At 54.9% G+C, this 17017-nt stretch overlaps 1 protein-coding gene across 2 annotated transcripts in view; it reads right to left on the bottom strand.

The window, feature by feature from the left end:
• The window catches only part of COL27A1 (collagen type XXVII alpha 1 chain), a 130167-nt gene that overhangs the window by 12959 nt on the left and 100191 nt on the right, over positions 1 to 17017 (bottom strand). For both annotated transcript variants that reach the window (XM_037059120.1, XM_037059119.1), the window contains exons 37-49: positions 15692 to 15799; positions 11328 to 11381; positions 11124 to 11231; positions 9572 to 9625; positions 8576 to 8629; positions 5320 to 5376; positions 5105 to 5158; positions 4283 to 4336; positions 3952 to 4005; positions 3483 to 3536; positions 3285 to 3392; positions 2744 to 2851; positions 1778 to 1885 (exon numbers count right to left, since the gene is read on the bottom strand). In XM_037059120.1, coding sequence (XP_036915015.1) covers positions 1778 to 1885; positions 2744 to 2851; positions 3285 to 3392; positions 3483 to 3536; positions 3952 to 4005; positions 4283 to 4336; positions 5105 to 5158; positions 5320 to 5376; positions 8576 to 8629; positions 9572 to 9625; positions 11124 to 11231; positions 11328 to 11381; positions 15692 to 15799 — 975 coding nt within the window. The remainder of the gene's footprint in view (positions 1 to 1777; positions 1886 to 2743; positions 2852 to 3284; positions 3393 to 3482; positions 3537 to 3951; positions 4006 to 4282; positions 4337 to 5104; positions 5159 to 5319; positions 5377 to 8575; positions 8630 to 9571; positions 9626 to 11123; positions 11232 to 11327; positions 11382 to 15691; positions 15800 to 17017) is intronic.

Here is a 17017-nt window from a genome sequence, read left to right as displayed (position 1 = left end):
GAGCAGGTGTCCTGCCACCTGGCAAAACCCACCTATTCTAGTAGCTTCATTACAGAGTCCATTGGTTTTCTACACAGATAGTTATTTCATCTACACACAGAAAGTTTCACTTCTTCCTTTTTGATGTGAACGCTTTTGATTTTTTCTTCAGGCCTTATTGCATTGGCTAGAGCTGCAAGCACAGTGTCGAACAGGGTTGGTGAGAGCAATATCTTTTATTTGTATTAGCTCTCTGAGTGTGCAGGAGAGTATTCCACCACAGGGCCGCTGGGTCAGCAGGATGCTGCTGACCACGTACGCCCCCTAGAGGCTGTGAGAGTAATCCGAGTTCGTTCTGACAGAGACCAACACCCCTCCCAGGCCTCCCACTACACACTGGTTCCTGGAACTGGTTGTTGTTCTGACCTGGTCAAGCATGTGAAGTAATTTCTCATACCTGGTAGCATCCACATACTAACAGTACCTGTGACTCATTTCCCCGTTTACTCTATATAACTCATTGGTATCTGCCAAGGGGCATGGTGGTCCATGTCATCTTGCGGCTACTGAAGACGTGCCTTGTATGTGTGTCCCTTGATAGACTCTGTGAGTCACCGGAGAGGAGTGGCCAGCCTTTTTCTTTGGTCTTCCCCTGCCCTCTGCTTATGGAGGTAGATTTGCAGTCCCAGGGACTTTTCCAGAGCCTTCGTGCACTAGCACTGGGGAAAAATGTTCAGTCATTCACTTATTAAGAATGATGTTAACTGTAGGGTTTTCACGGATGCCCTTTATCAGTTGAGGAAGTTCTTCTCTATAACACGTTTGTTGAGAGTTTTTATCAGAAACGTGGGTGGATTTTGTCAAATCCTTTTCCTGCGTTTACTGAGATGATCTCATGGGGTTTCTCTTTTAGTTCGTTAATGTGGTGAATTATATTGATTTATTTTCAAATATTATACCATCCTTCCACTCTTGGGATAAACTTCACTAGACCTTAATATACTACCCTTTTGAACATAGTCTTAGATTCACTTTTCTAAAATCGTATTGAGAATTTTAAAAAAAGATTTTGTTTATTTATTTTTAGAGAGAGGGGAAGGGAAGGAGAAAGAGAGGGATAGAAATATCAATGTGTGGTTGCCTCTCAAGTGCCCCCTACTGGGGACCTGGCCCACAACCCCGGCATGTGCTCTGACTGGGAATCAAACCAGCAACCCTTTGGTTCTCAGGCCCATGCTCAATCTGCTGAGCTATACCAGCCAAGGCTGTATTGAGAATTTTTTATTCTATTTATGAGGTATATTGATCTGTAGTTTGCTTTTCTTGGAATGTCTTGTCTGACTTTGATATCAGATTAATGTTAGCCTCATAGAATGTGTTGGGAAGTATTCTCTCCTCTCCACTTTTTGGGGAGAGTTTATGCAGCCTTGGTACTATTTTCTCCATAAATGTTTGCTACAATTCACTCACCAGTGAAGTGATCTGAGCCCAGGGTTCTCTTTGTGGGAAGTTTTTAAGTTACAGGTTCTGTTTCCTTGATGGATGTAAGGCTGTTTATATGGTTGTGACCCACCTCTCCTCACTCTGAAGGGACCCCTCAGGTCTCATTTGTCAGCCTCCTCCCACCCACCGCACTCCAGGGAGGCAGATGGTAGCTGGTACCCAGAGAGGGTGTGTCTCTGCCCTTGTCACACAGCAGGCAGGTGGCTCCTGGGCCTGTGGGTGCGCAGGCAGGAATGTGAGCATTGGTGTGTGCATGTGAGCAAGTGAACATGCGTGTTTCCTGGGGTTCACTCACCGGCTGGCCTTTGGATCCAGGCTCCCCCTGGTTCCCAGGAAGCCCTGTTCCGCCCTCTGTCCCTCGCTTCCCGGGTGGACCCACCTGCCCGGGTAATCCACTTTCACCCTTTAAGAAATAGACCAAAATGACCAGTCAGAGGGGGAAGAGGTTCTGGGGGAGAGAATGGGGGACCCTAACAGAGACAGAACAGTGATTCCACATGGTCAGTTGAGATCTCAGAAGGCTGGGGCTCCACGATAGGCCTGAAAATTCCAGCCTCCTCAAGAGGAAGTGAAGTCTCTTTCCTTCCTCTGGCATTCGAGGCCTCACTTGCCCTCTACTCTGCACACTGCCTCTCTTCATCATTTCTCCCCCATGGCACATGAAGTTCCCACCTCCAAACCTCTGCTCCTGCTGCTCCTCCTGCTAGAAAACCACCACCCGGTCCTCATTTCAATCCTCTCAGGGCCAAGGCTGCCTCTCCCACTGCTCACTACCCTCCTGAGGGCTGCTCTAAGCTCTCTCCAATTAAACCTTGAGCTCAGAAATGGCAAGAGCCACGTCTGATTCATTCACCTCTTTGTTCCTTCAGTATCTAGCCCTGGGCTCATACTGACTCAGCTGTCCCTCCCACCAAATTGCTCAAGGAAGCTTTCTAAAAAGGTGCCTTGGAGGGGGGTCCCCACAGCAAGCAATGGCTGTTGTTTCACAAAGATCCATAAGAGGGCGCCCACGGATAACTCAAAAACCAGCTGAGGTACTAGGGCCTGGGCAGGGGGCAGTTTTATAGCTACGTGAACAAACTATCCTTTAAGTTAGGTTCAAGCTAGGACAGCAACCCTTGCGAAAGGTCAGCAACGTGGACTCTATTTTCACACAGGCCCTGGGACATGGATGCCCATGTCAGCATTATAGTCAACGTCATTACAGTCAGTAACACGGCAAAAAGGCTGAAGGGTGGGTGAGTGGATTAATGTGCCTGACCTTGAAACCTGGGGGTCCCTGTGCTCCGGGCAAGCCAGCCACACCTGGATTTCCTCTCTTCCCAGCAGGGCCCATGGGGCCAGGGGCCCCATCGTCTCCTTGTTCCCCCTGTAAAGAAGGAAGGCAAGGAAGATCTCTTCATGTTTCAGGAGATGCAACCGAGGAGGCCAGATGGCTCAAAGCCTGGGTGGATTCTGGGTGGGTCTGGAGGCAGGGAGCCCAAACTCCAGGGTGGAGGTCACCCTGAACCAGCGGCTGTGTGGCCAAGGTTGGACCAGCGGGGTAGAGGGGCTGAGGGCTTCCGAGTAGGAAAGGGGAGGGGATCTTTAAAACCAGAAGCTCATCCCCTGGGCAGGGGATGACCTTCTGGGTGCCAGTGTGGAGGAGAGACAGCAAGAAGGGCCACATCCCAGGTCCCAAGCAATGAGGCGACTGCCCACACAGGGAACTTCTGGGTATATTGGTTCTGCCCATCCAAGTTTCCAAATCCCCCACCCCCAACACACCTCGTCTCAAATGGAGATGCCCAAGCTGTGCTCACCTGCTGCCCTGGTTGACCGTCCCTGCCAGGAAGCCCATCTGGTCCAGCAATACCTTCGGGGCCCTGTCTCCCCACCACGCCCCGGGGCCCTGGCAGGCCCTGCAGACCCTGTGGGTACACAAGAGGCTGGTGAGGGCTTCTGGGGAGGGCAGGGAGGAGGGTAGGAGAGGGGGTCACTCACAGCTGTGGGTCACTCACCTGGATCCCCCTCCGTCCAGGGGCCCCGGCCTTGCCTTGCTTTCCCTTTGGTCCCTGAAAAACCGAGGAGCAGGTGAGGGAGGCTGTGTGGGGAGGTGCAGAGCCCAGGGGCTCTGAAAGCAGGGCAGTGAGAGGGCCACGGGCCCGTGTGTGGCTGAGCCCTCCACCTCTAGGACCTCGGCCTCTGAATCTGCAAAGGGGCCCAAGTGCCTGGCCTGGAAGCCCAGGGACAGGGCTGGCCTTGGAACCTGCCGGTGTTGTCACCGGCCCTGCTCTGAGCTGGTCTCTCACTGGTCCCCTGCTGCAGAGGCTCTGGCCATTGGCTTGAGCCCAGCACTGTCCGGTCCATTCGGTCCTACCTCCCTTTCCTCAGCCCTGCTAGCCCTGCCGCCCCCCTTGCTGTGTGCCTGGGCCAGTATTTCCCCTTCCCAGGGTCCCCGTCTCCCCTGCAGACACCCAGCCCTCTTACCTCTTCCCCTTTTGATCCTTTGGGGCCCGGCCGCCCCCGGGGTCCCGGATGCCCCTGCAAACCAAGGTGAGATGACGCAAGGCAGCCCCAGGGTTCTTTCCCGGGGAGGGTGGCCAGTCTCCGCCTGGAGGGGGAGGGGTGGGGAGGGGTTTGGGGGTGCAGGCTCTAGGGGTGCCCCCAGGGTCAAGGCAGGAGAAACCAGAATGGGCTACCCCAGGCCCTTCTGCAGGGAGGGCCCCTTTAATCTTTAAAAGGGCCATTCTTTAATTTCCCCCATGGTGGCTCCACCCCCCACAGGGCAGAGCAGGGCGGGACTGGAAGCACCACTCACAGGCAGGCCCTGCTGGCCCGGGTTTCCACAGAGGCCTTGTACACCCTCCTGTCCCTGGAAGCCAAGGAGAGACAGGTGAGGGGCCATTCTTGGAGGGGGCAACTCAGCCTGGAGGAGCCCCCGGAAGCCCTTGCTGTTCTTAGCCGTGTGTCACTATCCCCCTGAGCCCCACCCAGCTCCCTCATCTGGATGGAGGGGAGGTAAAGGGCCAGCTGGGGGCCCGGTGCTCATTCTGTGGCTTGTCTCCTGCCTCTGTCCACTGCTTCTGCTGAGAAGGCCGTTCCTGGCTACAGATGGGGAGACGGAGGCCCCCTGAAGTCAGGGGCCTCTTCCCACCACCTCCTTCTCTTTCTCTTCACGTCCTCTCCCTCCCTCAGAAAAGGTCTCAGATCATGCCCTGGCCGGTGTAGCTCAGTGTGTTGAGCACCGGCCTTCGAACCACACGATCGCGGTTCGATTCCCAGTCAGGGCACATGCCTGGGTTGCAGGCCAGTTCCCCGCAGGGGACTCACGAGAGGCAACCATACATTGATATTTCTCTCCTTCTCCCCTTCCCTTCCCCTCTAAAGATAAATAAATAAAAAATCTTAAAAGAAAAGAAAAGGTCTCAGATCAGACCCTTCCCCTTTCAGCACAAATTATACCCTGAGCTCCCTTTCAGGGGCTGTGCTTCAAGCTGGGCAGGAGTGGTGGGAGGGGGGGCTCGAGTCCTGGCAAAGGCTGCTCTGATCCTGGGTAGCAGGTGGCAGGGCCTTAGGGCTGAGCAACGCCCTCTTACAATACCCCCCTCTGCTGGCAGCAAAGAGGAGCTCTGATACTTACAGGGTATCCAGGGTCCCCTGGTTGCCCACGGTCTCCTCGATCCCCAACGGGGCCCTGAATGACAAGGACAACAGCAAATATAGGCCAGCCGCCAGGTGCAGGGATGCCTGACCTGGTCCTCACTGGCCACACCCTCTGTGGAGCTCCAAGCAGCTTCACCCCTGCTCAGCTCCCCCCCACCCCCGGGTCCAGGAGATGGAAGCTGGGGGTCTTACCCGGTCTCCGGGTGGTCCTGGGGGCCCCTCGGCCTTGCCGTCCTCGCCCTGCTCACCCTGTGGACACAGAAACAGCTCTAGGACAAATCATTTCTTCTTGGTGAATGTGTGAATTCACAGTGAGGCCAGAAGGGCCTCCATCAAAGATGGAGTACAGCCTACTTAGGGTTACAGATGAGGAGACTTGAGGCCAGAGAGGGACGGGGCAGACGTGGGGTCAAAGCCAGCCCTGAGCGTGGAACCGGGATTATGCACACAAAACAGTGCTTGCGACCCTCCCCTCCCCCAAGCACCCCAAACCAATGCCCTCCGGCTGTGAGCTCCCTCTGAGCTGGGGCTGTGGTCCCCCCCTGCCTTGTACAGGGCCTTGGAGCTCTATACCCATGCTGGGTGGGATCTCATGAAATGATGCAGAAGCCCCTGCATGGCGCTCAGCAGGGGTCGACACTAATTCCAACCGCTGGCAGGCATGGGCAGTGCCTGGGCCAGACACGGGCACTCACCGAGTCCCCCCAACAGCCTGAGCGGGCCAAGAATTAGCTTTAGGATGAACCTCCCGCCCTTGATGGGAGCCCCAGAGAAGGCTCTGGGCTGTCTCGGGTTGCACTCAGCAGAGGACCAAGTCGGGGATTTTGTCCACAAGGCAGTTTCAGGCAAAATGGTGTTGTAACGCCCAGCAGTACTGCCGAGGGTCCGGGGAGGAGGGGCTCGCTCAGCTCTCGGCACACCAGGCACGCCAGGCACGCCAGCGCACACACCGCAGGTGGCTGTGAAGATGGCTACTGCTGCTCACGATGACAGCAGGGATGACGTGTGGGCTGCTCAGATATAATCCGGGTTTAGTGTGGGGGACCTTGGGCCACGGCAGACCACCCTGGGCCCTGGGCCACCTGCAGGACAGGTGGCTGGACGCCAGGGGCCAGCTACATGAGGTTCAGTGGCAGAACCTTAGGGCTCAGAACATTCCAGCCCCAGACCACACTGGTGTCATCTCCCATGGGGTGCATTTTGGGCAGGGGGCTAAAGTCACGGCACTGTGCACACCCTTGTGGTTAGCAGCGATTTGAAGGGGAGACTGGAGAGGCAGCGGAGAGGGGTTGACCAGTCCTCAGGGTGGGTGGCAGGCTGGGCCAGTACCTTGGCCCAGGGCACTGCGGCTCCTGTGGGCGACTAAAGAGATTTGGTCCCAGGCCTAGAAGCAGTTGTACCCAGGGGATTGGCTCAGGGGGTGGGGATTCCCTCTCGGCCTGGCCCACTCTCCATGGCTCTTCGTCCTAGGGCTCAGTGTGGAGGGAGGCAGCTGGACTGGGGGCTGTGAGGATGGGCCGCGTTTCCATAGTGTTCTGTGTGCCAGGCAATTCATGAGGCATGCCTCATACATTGTTTCATAGAAGCCATACAGCACCTGTGTGCTGCTGGGACTATTGCCCCATTTTACAGGTGGTGAAACTGAGGCCCAGGAAAGGAAGGGTCTTAGCCGAGGCCACACAGAAATCAAGGGTGGTCTGGGCCAAAAGCCAGCTATAAAGATCTCTCCATCTCCCCCCACATTATGGCTCTAGTTTGGGTGTGCATTTTTAGCCCCAGAGAGCTGGTGGAGCCCCTGCCGCCCTTCCCATGGTTCCTGGAGTCTCGTCCCATCCCCCGGGCCCTCTGGCCGCTGCCTCTGTCCCTCAGAGAATTTTCAGGCTGAACTGCATATTGGCCCCTTGAAGCATGTGCGTCTGGCGAGCAAAGCCGACAGTCTGAACCCTGGCCCTGCCTGCCTCCCACGGACCCTGTGCTGGTCCCGCAGCACCACGGAGACTGAGTTTCTCCACCACTCACATGGGACACCAATGCCTTCCTGTGGGGGGCATGGCAAGGGTCAGGGAGAAATCTTGGGGAGAAGGCTTGCACATGTGCCCATGGCCTTTGTGCTTTGGAATGAGGGGGTCTCCCCAGGAACTGGCTCTCTCCTCCCTCCCAGCTCGTGGTTGATGGTTCATGCACGTTACTATTTTTATTGCTGAGCTCTTCAGGGGATCGAGCCGCAGCCCTTACACTAAATAAATCATTATAAATCCATAAATACCTGCTGCACAGACAGACGCACGGCCAAACTAATAACACCATGTAAGTCAGCAAAGACTGGCTGACGCACACACACAATGCACCACTTAGCGCTGGCAAGGTGCCCGCCCACTCAACAGATGAGGCAACCAAGGCTCTGGGGGTGCAGGGGCCCCACCAAGGCCCCAGAGAGCTTACGGCAGAGTTGGGGTTTGGGTTCTACTCTTAGCAACCACAGACACTCCTTCTGGGGCTGTAGAGGGCCCACAGCAGAGGGACCCCCTTTCTTTAGGGTCTGTGTTAACCCCTCCTGAACCAGCCTTGGCACGCTGTGAGGGCCGAGAGGCATTTCCTTCGGCTTCCCGTGTGACGTCAGAGTCTGTGGCTCGCTCCGATGGCAGATTTGTTCTCCGCCAGGCAGGAGGAATGGGCCAGCTGGACAGCAAGCCAGGCCAGGGTGATTCACCCACAGCGGGATATGGTTAGTGGGGAGCTGACTCGGCAAAAGAAAGGAGGGCTAAGGAGGCAGCGGGTCAAGAAGACAGTGGCCGCCGCCTGCTAAGGAGACCTGCCAGATGAGCCATCGGGAGAGCAGGGAGGAAATGAAGGAACAACTTGGAGCCATTAATATAGGACTCAAAAATGGGTCCCGGGGCCAACTCAGCATGGCCTTGGGACGTGACCCAGGCCCGATGGCTTGGATCTCTGGCCCTTTAGGTCCCCACCTACGCAGTAGGGCAGGGCACAACGCTCGGCAAGGGTCCTTTCAGCAGCTCCTCTGGCTTCGTCCACTCTTTCCTCGCCCTGTAATGCTGGTGTTCCTCACACTCCTTCCTAAGCCCTCTCCTGGCTCCCGCTGGGTGATCTCATTCACCAGCAAAGCTTCAGTTCCCACGTTCATGTCGCTGATGGAATTGCATAGTTTCAGTCATTACATAACTGAAGCCTATTTCCCTTGCTGGACGGAAAGCCCCAGGAGGGCAGGAGCTGTGTCTGTTTCTGTTCCGGTGCTGGGCACAGACACTGTACCCAATGTGTCAGTGGCGAACGTGGTTGAATGCCTCCTGCCTTCTGGCCGCCTGTGCTGGGAGCAGGCGTGACACTGCCTTGAATTTCCTGGGCTGTCCCAGCCACAGTGCCCCAGGGGCTCACTCCTGCTGGCCAGACACCAGGCAGCAGCTGCTTCCCATGACCCAACACCCACCTTTTCTCCCTTTGGTCCGGGAGGCCCCAGGGGTCCCACGACGCCTTTGTGTCCCTGCAGGAAACAAGAAGGCAAGGCAGGAGGTGAGAGCACGGAGGTGTGAGGACTTGGGAGGGACATGTGATGAGGGACAGGAACTCTGAGACAGAGACACTGGGCTGTTCGTCTTTGTCCTGGCTCGGCCCCAACGTGCTGTGTGACTTCGAGCAGGCACTGTTCCTCTCTGGGCCGTGGTTCAAAGACATGCTGTGTGGGTGCCAGATACACCTCTGGGCTTGGTCTGCCTGGGTAGGTGAGGACTCTGTCCGCCCTGCCCTGAGACAAGATCTTAGGAGAGCCAGCTGTGTCGTCTGGGACAGGGGCAGAATGATTGCCCCAGCGGACCTTCCCAGGCTGTGGCCAACACTGCACATACAGATTCCTCTGTGGGCCCCCAGCACCCCAGTTCCAATCTCCTTTACCCTCTCTCTTCTGTCGTGCTCTCCCTCTCTTCCCCTCCCTGCGGGATCTCTTTCAGGCACTGGACCCCACTACTAAACAAGCCATCAGGCTTTGCACACACTTTCTTTAGACCTCCCGAAACTCCGTTTTCCCTTCTGAGCAAGCCCTATGCCTCCCCAAGGCCTGGCCCTCCAGATATGTAACATGGGTTTGGCTCAGCCACCGCTAAGGGGGCCAACTTGGATGCAAAGCTGGGCCAAGGCTCTCTCTTTCCACACGAGTATAGTCGCAGCTCAGGGATGAGGTAGGCGGGGCACCGCCATCAGGAGAAGGACTCAGAGAAGGCAGGAGAGGGGAGGATCTCTGTGTCCATACCACCCCACCTGGCCACCTACGGCCCTTGACCCCTGCCCTGGTCTATGGGTCCAGGTGCTCCCTGGAGACTATGAATCTCCAACGGCCCGAGGGCTGGCCCCTGGTTGGGAGGAGGAGGGGCAGAGGATCTGGGCTCACAGGACCAAGTTCCAGAGCAAGGGGTAGGTGAGATGTCCTTACATCGTAACCAGCCAGTCCTGGTTCTCCCTGGGGTCCCATCCGTCCAGGAGCACCCTGTGAGAGGAGGAGACACGCGTTGGTAGGGAGTGTGGCCCTCACAGCAGGGACCCAGGCTTCGTGTGTCCCCCGGGCTCGGCGCAGTTCCGCCTGGTGCCTGGCACGTCTGTTTGGCCCAGAACCCAGGCTGGCGGAGGTCATGGTGAAGAGCAAGTGGCCTTGTTCCCTCCTGGAACTCCCTTGCTCCCCCCAGCCCTTCCTTCTCCCAGATCCGGTGGCTCCTGAGAGCGGGTGGCTCAATTTTCCCCGATTTTGTGAGCAAGATGGTAATGAAAAAATAAATTATACGAATTTACAGTTCAATTCTATAAAAAGCAAAGACAACAAATATTCAACACTCACTGCTTGCTAATTATTTCATATTGTGCTGTGTGTTACCCACGCCCTGGTTTCACAGCTGTTGCATCGTGTGGTGGAAGCATTAACAGAACCCCCCATGTCTCCCCGTGACCTCGCGCGCAGTGATGTCGGGCTGGTAGCTTGAAATCAGCCCTGATTGGNAGTGTGGCCCTCACAGCAGGGACCCAGGCTTCGTGTGTCCCCTGGGCTCGGCGCAGTTCCGCCTGGTGCCTGGCACGTCTGTTTGGCCCAGAACCCAGGCTGGCGGAGGTCATGGTGAAGAGCAAGTGGCCTTGTTCCCTCCTAGAACTCCCTTGCTCCCCCCAGCCCTTCCTTCTCCCAGATCCGGTGGCTCCTGAGAGCGGGTGGCTCAATTTTCCCCGATTTTGTGAGCAAGATGGTGATGAAAAAATAAATTAACGAATTTACAGTTCAATTCTATAAAAAGCAAAGACAACAAATATTCAACACTCACTGCTTGCTAATTATTTCATATTGTGCTGTGTGTTACCCACGCCCTGGTTTCACAGCTGTTGCATCGTGTGGTGGAAGCATTAACAGAACCCCCCACGTCTCCCCGTGACCTCGCACGCAGTGATGTCGGGCTGGTAGCTTGAAATCAGCCCTGATTGGTGGCAGCATTTTCACCATGGAAACGGGCAAGTGCCACCAGCATGGCTGGGATGCCCCCTGGTCTGCCCCTCCCTCACCCGCTCCTAGGGTCTCCTCCCCCCGCAGCCGTCACACCCGCAGGCCAGCCATGGCCTGGACGCCATCGGGGTCACCCAGCAAGCCGCACCAGCTTCACCCGGATCCTCGTGAATCTATTTCCAGTTCCATACAAACACACCCAAGGGTCTGGTTTCGTTAAGAGCGAGATTAGGCAGGGCTTGTTAATCTGGGTCCTCAGGAGACCCACAGACCCGGTCGAACGGCGAAAAACACTCGCTACTATGAGAACTTTTCCAGAAGAAGGGCTACAGCTTCTCAGGCTCCTGGAGAAACCCGTGATTCGAAAGAAGTGGCTGGGACGCCAGGTATCCGGCTGACACTGGGGCGGGGGACGCCTCCCTTTCTGCCCTCGGCCCCTCTCCTCCATGACCGACACCACCCTGCTGCACCCCACCCCGTCCTGCTGCACCCCAAGAGTTCTCACCGTTGGTCCCAGGCTGCCCCGGGACCCTTTCGGGCCTGGGGTGCCAGGGGGTCCGGGGTCTCCAGGAGCTCCCATCTCGCCCAGCTGTCCTTGGTAGCCCTTGGCACCCTGCAGCGGGAGGACAGACAGGCTGCCACCTGGCCTTCGGAGGGAGGTGGGGGAGTGGGAGGAGGACATGGGCGGATCACAGCAGGAGGGACTGACCTTGGCTCCCGTCCGGCCCTTCTCGCCTTGTTTCCCTGGCTTTCCTTCAGGACCCTGCAGGAAAGACAGAGAAAGACGGGGAATGACGGACAATTGACACGGGTCTGTGCAGCATCACCACACTAGCTCTGGAGGCCAAGTGCCTGGGTTCACAGCTGCTTCTGCACTCAGTATCCACATGACCTTGAGCATGGCCTCACTTCCTATGACCGGCGTATTTGTCTGCGAAGTAGTGGCATTTTCCCCACAGAGCTGAGGATTCAACCTGGTGATGCAGCATCACGCTTACAAGGTGCCTGGTCCACAGTCAGTGCTGGATACGTGGCTGTTGTCATGGTTACTGTTAGGTGCCCAGGGTGTCCCAATGAGAACAGCTCTCTACCCTGTGCGCTCTCTGTGTGCCATGAAGTGTTCCGTCTTCCTAGCGCCCCTGAGGCCTGATTCAGACTCCCTCCCACTGGTGGTGGCAGCTGAAGTGCCCGCAGGAAAGACACCTGCCCACGGCCCCTGCTGATCCACGTCAGGGCCCGGGTTCAGCTGCAGATCTGAGCCCCTGTCCAGGGCTCAGGGTGGCTCAGGGTGCCCACTGGTGACACCGGGTAGGCAGGAGAGGTATTCTAGGTCCTCCCTCATCTCTGAGATCCTGGGCGTCACTTCTGAAAAGCCCTGAGGTTGTACCCCCCTAACAGGGTCTCTCTCCGTCAGGACCCAGGGCTGAAGGGGCTCCTCACTGTAGGGCCTCGTCCCAGGAAGATCAGCCACCCTCCCTCGCTCTCCCACTGGGCACCCAGGAGACTCCCTCTAACAGGCCATGCAGCCCCTCCCTCCAAGGCATCCCGAAATGCAGCTCTCCCCTGCCCCACCTCCAGGGGGCGGCCAATCTGGCTCTGTCTCCACAGTTATCAAGGAAACTCAGTTTAGTGGGGGTTGAGTGAGTAAGTGTAGTGTGCATGTGAGAGAGAGATAAGAAAGCAGGGAAGGGGGAAGAAAGTCCCCATCCTGGGACACACTGGGCCGGCATGTAGGGGATAAGGCAGGCAGCATTTCTGACTTGGAGAGGACATCCCACCTGTCCCCGGAGAAAAGTCCCTTGAAGGTTCAAACTTTTGATTTGATTCCTTTGGCTGCATTAACAGAGGCACATGCTATGGGATGAGGGAGGTGATGGTCCCATCTTGGAAGAGGGGCTGAACTCGAGGAGGAGACGCTGACTAACGGTGATGGAGATGGGTAGGAAGAGCGGATCCTAGAGGAACAAGGAAACCCCCAGGCTAAGCCAGAGGGACTTGGTTCCGACCTACAGATTTCAATAGCTGCCCTCAGGACAGCCAGCACGTGAAATCTACAGGGTGGGGGTGGGTGACAGCATTCACGTAGCAGAAGGGAGAAATGTGTGCTCAGAAGACGCAAAAAGGCAAAACTGTGCTGGAGAAGATGACTCTGTCCCAAAGGGAAGTGCCAGGCAGACCGTCCTGGGGCCCTGAAGAAGTTGTGGCCCTGGAAGGACCAAGCACAGGCTGTGATATGTCCTGGTGCTTGAGTCCTCACGGGACCTCAGACCAGACCCTTCCCTTCTCCCCACCTCAGTTTCCCCCATTGTTAGCATGGAGGTTTTGAGCCAGTCTTGTACTGTCCCATACGGTGCGGTGGCCCTTCACCACATATGGCTCCTGAGCACCTGGCAGGTGGCTCCTGTGACTGAAGAACTGAATTCTTAATCTGATTAAATTTTAATTAAATTAAATTAAGAAATGGAGAACTAAATCACTGGAAAACATTTAAGTATGTTAGGGACAGCTTGGGATATGAATCTACATTTTCAACTGCATATTTTATAAAATCTAAATACAGATCAAGTTTTTCAGTGAAAATTTAGCATCTGAATTGAGAGGTGCAATAAGTGTAAACTACAGCCTGGACTTCAAAGGTTTAAGTGCAAAAGATGCAAATTACCTTGTGGATAATTTTTATATTGACTACATGGCGAAGTGTTTGTATTTTGGATATATTGGACTCAATAAAATGTTACTACAATTAATTACCTCTGTTTCAATTCACCTTTTAAAAAATGTGACTATTAGGAAATTTTAAACCGTACACATGGCTTGTATTCTGTTTCTATCAGATAGCCTTGGACTTGACAGGTTCAAGGCCTCTTGCTCTTCCAGTAATAAAATAATGACGACGGCCATGGCCTCAGCCACGGCCGGGCACTGTGTCTACATCCTACCTTGTATCTCATTCTCTTCTCACCAGAGGACTGGGAAAAAGAGACTCTTTATCTCCTTTTAGAGCCGGAGGAACTGCGGCTCAGTGAGAGGTAGGTGTTCTCAGCAGGCCACCCAGCCAGGTTAGAAATGGGACACGAAATCTCAGTTTCTAGGTACCTTTGGCCCAGGCTGGTCCCGGCCGGGCAGATGGAATTTGCTGGTGGACTGAGGTGACTGCACTAGCTGACCCTTTGTCAGAAGGAGAAGTGAGTCAGTGCCAAAGTGTTTATTACGGGACCAGGGAGACGGAGTCTCCCCCAGGACAGGGTGGGCAGCCGGCCACTGGTTCTGATGGGCCCTCGGCAGCTGGGAGCTTCCCCACGGTGTGGGAAACCCTGAGTAAGTGCTGGGGCTTCCAGTAGGGTGAGTCTGTGGGGCCAGAATGAAGACTTGCCCTGGGCCCCCATCCATTTGGATGTATTTCTGGAAAGGCCCTGATGGCTCATAAAGTTCTATTTTTAAATACTCAGCTATTTCCAGGCTACAGAGTGGGAGATATTTGTCCTGCAGCCCTGTTGCAAAAGAGACTGGAATACAGGGTTCTCATCACCTCCGTCACTCAACACACACTCAGTCTGGCCCCAGTGAACCTCCTTCAGGTTCTAGTATATGAGAATTGGAAGTGACAGCAAAATATGGACATAATACTGGTACCACCACCACCACCATTAAAACGACCTGCATCACCATGTCAGCGGACACCACCACTGCCACGGCAATAACCATCACAAGCACTGCCACCATCATCACTGCCATCATCACCATCCACACCACCATCACTAACTCCCTCATCACCACCATCACCACCATCACTACCACCACCATCATCACAACCACCATCACCATCATCACCACCATCACTAACTTCATCGCCACCAACCATCACTACCACCATCATCATCACCACCATCCCCATCATCACCACTAACTCCATCCTCAACATCATCACCACCACTACCATCACTAATTCCATCATCACCACCATCACCATCACTATCGCCACCACCATCACTAACTTCATCATCACCACCATAACCATCATCACTAACTCCATCATCACCACCATCACCATCACTACCACCACCACTAACTGCATCATCACTACCATCACTGCCACTATCATGACCACCACCACCACCATCACTACTACCACCATCATCATAGCCATCACCACCATCACCATCACCACTACCATCACTAATTCTATCATCAACATCATTACCACTAAACTACTAAACCACCATAGTAACCACTAAAACCACCTGCATCACCATGTCCACTGTTACCACCATGGCAACTGCAACTACCATCGCCAACTCTGCCACCATCATTATCACCACCATCATCATAACCATTGCCACCACCACCACCACCACCACCACCATCATCATAACCTTCAGCTTCTAGTCATTTTCCAAATTCCTAAAGACAATCTTTTATATTTCTGGTGCATTTTATAAAGCGCTTTCTTGCCCAAAGCTTCACTGACTCTTTAAATGAGAAAACCAAGGCCCAGAGAGAGGCAGTGATTTGTTGGAGGTCATGCAGGCAGTGGGTGCCTGAGCTAGATCTCAGCATTTGGACATCAGATCCAGCGCTGTCTGTGCCACGTTTTTGCCCGTTCCACAGCCATGATGCACAAAAGCTCACTGAAAAAGAGCCCCTGGAGTGTTGGGACTCAAAGCGATCTCAACACACACTCCTTCTTGAACTCTTCATTATACCAGCAGTGGGAGCTGAAGAGGTGAAGGGCAAGTGAAAGGTCACACAGCAAGTTACTGATGGAGAATGGGGCCAGCAACCCTCCTGCTGAATTCACCCTGCTACACTCAGTGTGGCTGAATGTGGCGGTTGGGCAGGATGTGGTCAGCAGGGGCCAGGTTTGGGTGGTGTACAGCAGCCAGCTAAGGAGAGTGATACTACTCTGATGGTACTGGGGAGCCATGGGAAGTTTAGGCAGGACCGGAAGGGTGACAGCAAAAGACCCTTAGGTAGCTCCTGCCACAAGGCCTCCCACCCAACTGCCTGGAATAGGCACAAGTGTTATTTGCTCTCAGGAGCCCTAAGTACTGGCATGCATCCATGTACACTCACCCGGACGCCAGTGACGCCAGGGGGGCCGGGGGGCCCATCCTCGCCCATCAGTCCCTCCTGGCCCTTCTCGCCACGCTCACCATCAGGCCCTGGGTCACCCCTGTCCCCCTGGGTGGGAAGGGCATGAAGAGAAGAGAGAAAGAGAAAGAGTCGTTAGTCACTAAGCACTCAGACCTCAGGGTGCATTCAGATGTCCATAGCTAACCAGCTTCTGGACTCCCCGACGGTCGCTGAGCTGCCGAAAGGCCTGGGCTGGCATAGCCCTGCAGGCACAGGGAACATCCTGACATGGCGATTGCTGGTGTCCATGCCTGGGCCCAGGAGGGGGTGGCTCAGGAAAGGGAGGACCCTGACCACACCCACCCCATGAAGTTCACAGGAAGGGGCCAGGTTCGGGAGTCTAGGGTTGCTCTCTCCCATGTAGATACATGGGGAAGACAAGAATCATAATGTACTGAAGTAAAGTTTTTAATTGTTTAAATTTATTTTTAAAGAGACAGGAAAGGAGAGAGAACACATCAATGTGTGGTTGCCTCTCGTACACCCCCTACTGGGGACCTGGCTCACAACCCAGGCATGTGCCCTGACTGGGAACTGAACCAGCAACCTTTTGGTTCACAGGCTGGCACTTAATCCACTGAGCCATACCAGCCAAGGCTAAATTTTTATAAAGAAAAAAAATTCTTCTCACTCGGCTTCTTTGAACTTTTCCCATTTTTTCTGAGTTGCATTTTCAACCTTTGCTGACATGCAAACAGTTTACAACATTAATAAGAGGTAATTGTTTTGATTGCTACGTACCGGTCTCAGCAGCAAAGTAACGGTTCCAAGGTTACACAGCCAGTTAGCAATAAACTAAACTTGAACGGCATAATCCAATCAGACTGTACAGTCCTGTAATTATTTTTGTTAATGTCTTTGTCTACCGTGAGCACGTTTTCCCATTGCTGCCTGCTCTGCATGGTTCTCATTTTCACTGGCGGCAGAGCATGTCCTCTGATAAGTGGACAGCAGCTAGCGCTTACAGAGCCCTGGCTGTGTCCCAGCCACGCCTGGCAGGCGGGCTGCGCCAGAAGGGGGCATGGGTTGTTGCCCTTGGCCCCAAGCAGAGCAGGTGCAGCGTAGGCATGGCCACAGAGGGACAAGGCAGTGCCCATCAGGGGCTGCCCCCACCAGGGCTGGCAGGCCTTGTGGGACCTATGGCCAGTCTGAAGATGGTCCAGCTGCGACAGTCTGAGAGGGCCTCAGGAGACAGAATGAAGTCATGGGTATGAGGAAGGGGTGGGTGGGGGAACGGCCTCAAGAAGCAAAGTGTCTTCTGCCAGT

This window comes from Sturnira hondurensis, unplaced genomic scaffold (assembly GCF_014824575.4).
Source record: "Sturnira hondurensis isolate 20B ecotype Veracruz unplaced genomic scaffold, ASM1482457v3 Scaffold0010448, whole genome shotgun sequence".
In the NCBI taxonomy this organism is placed as follows: Eukaryota; Metazoa; Chordata; class Mammalia; order Chiroptera; family Phyllostomidae; genus Sturnira; species Sturnira hondurensis.
The sequence above is the reverse complement of the archived record's forward strand: the minus strand, read 5'-3'. Positions and strand labels throughout refer to the sequence as shown.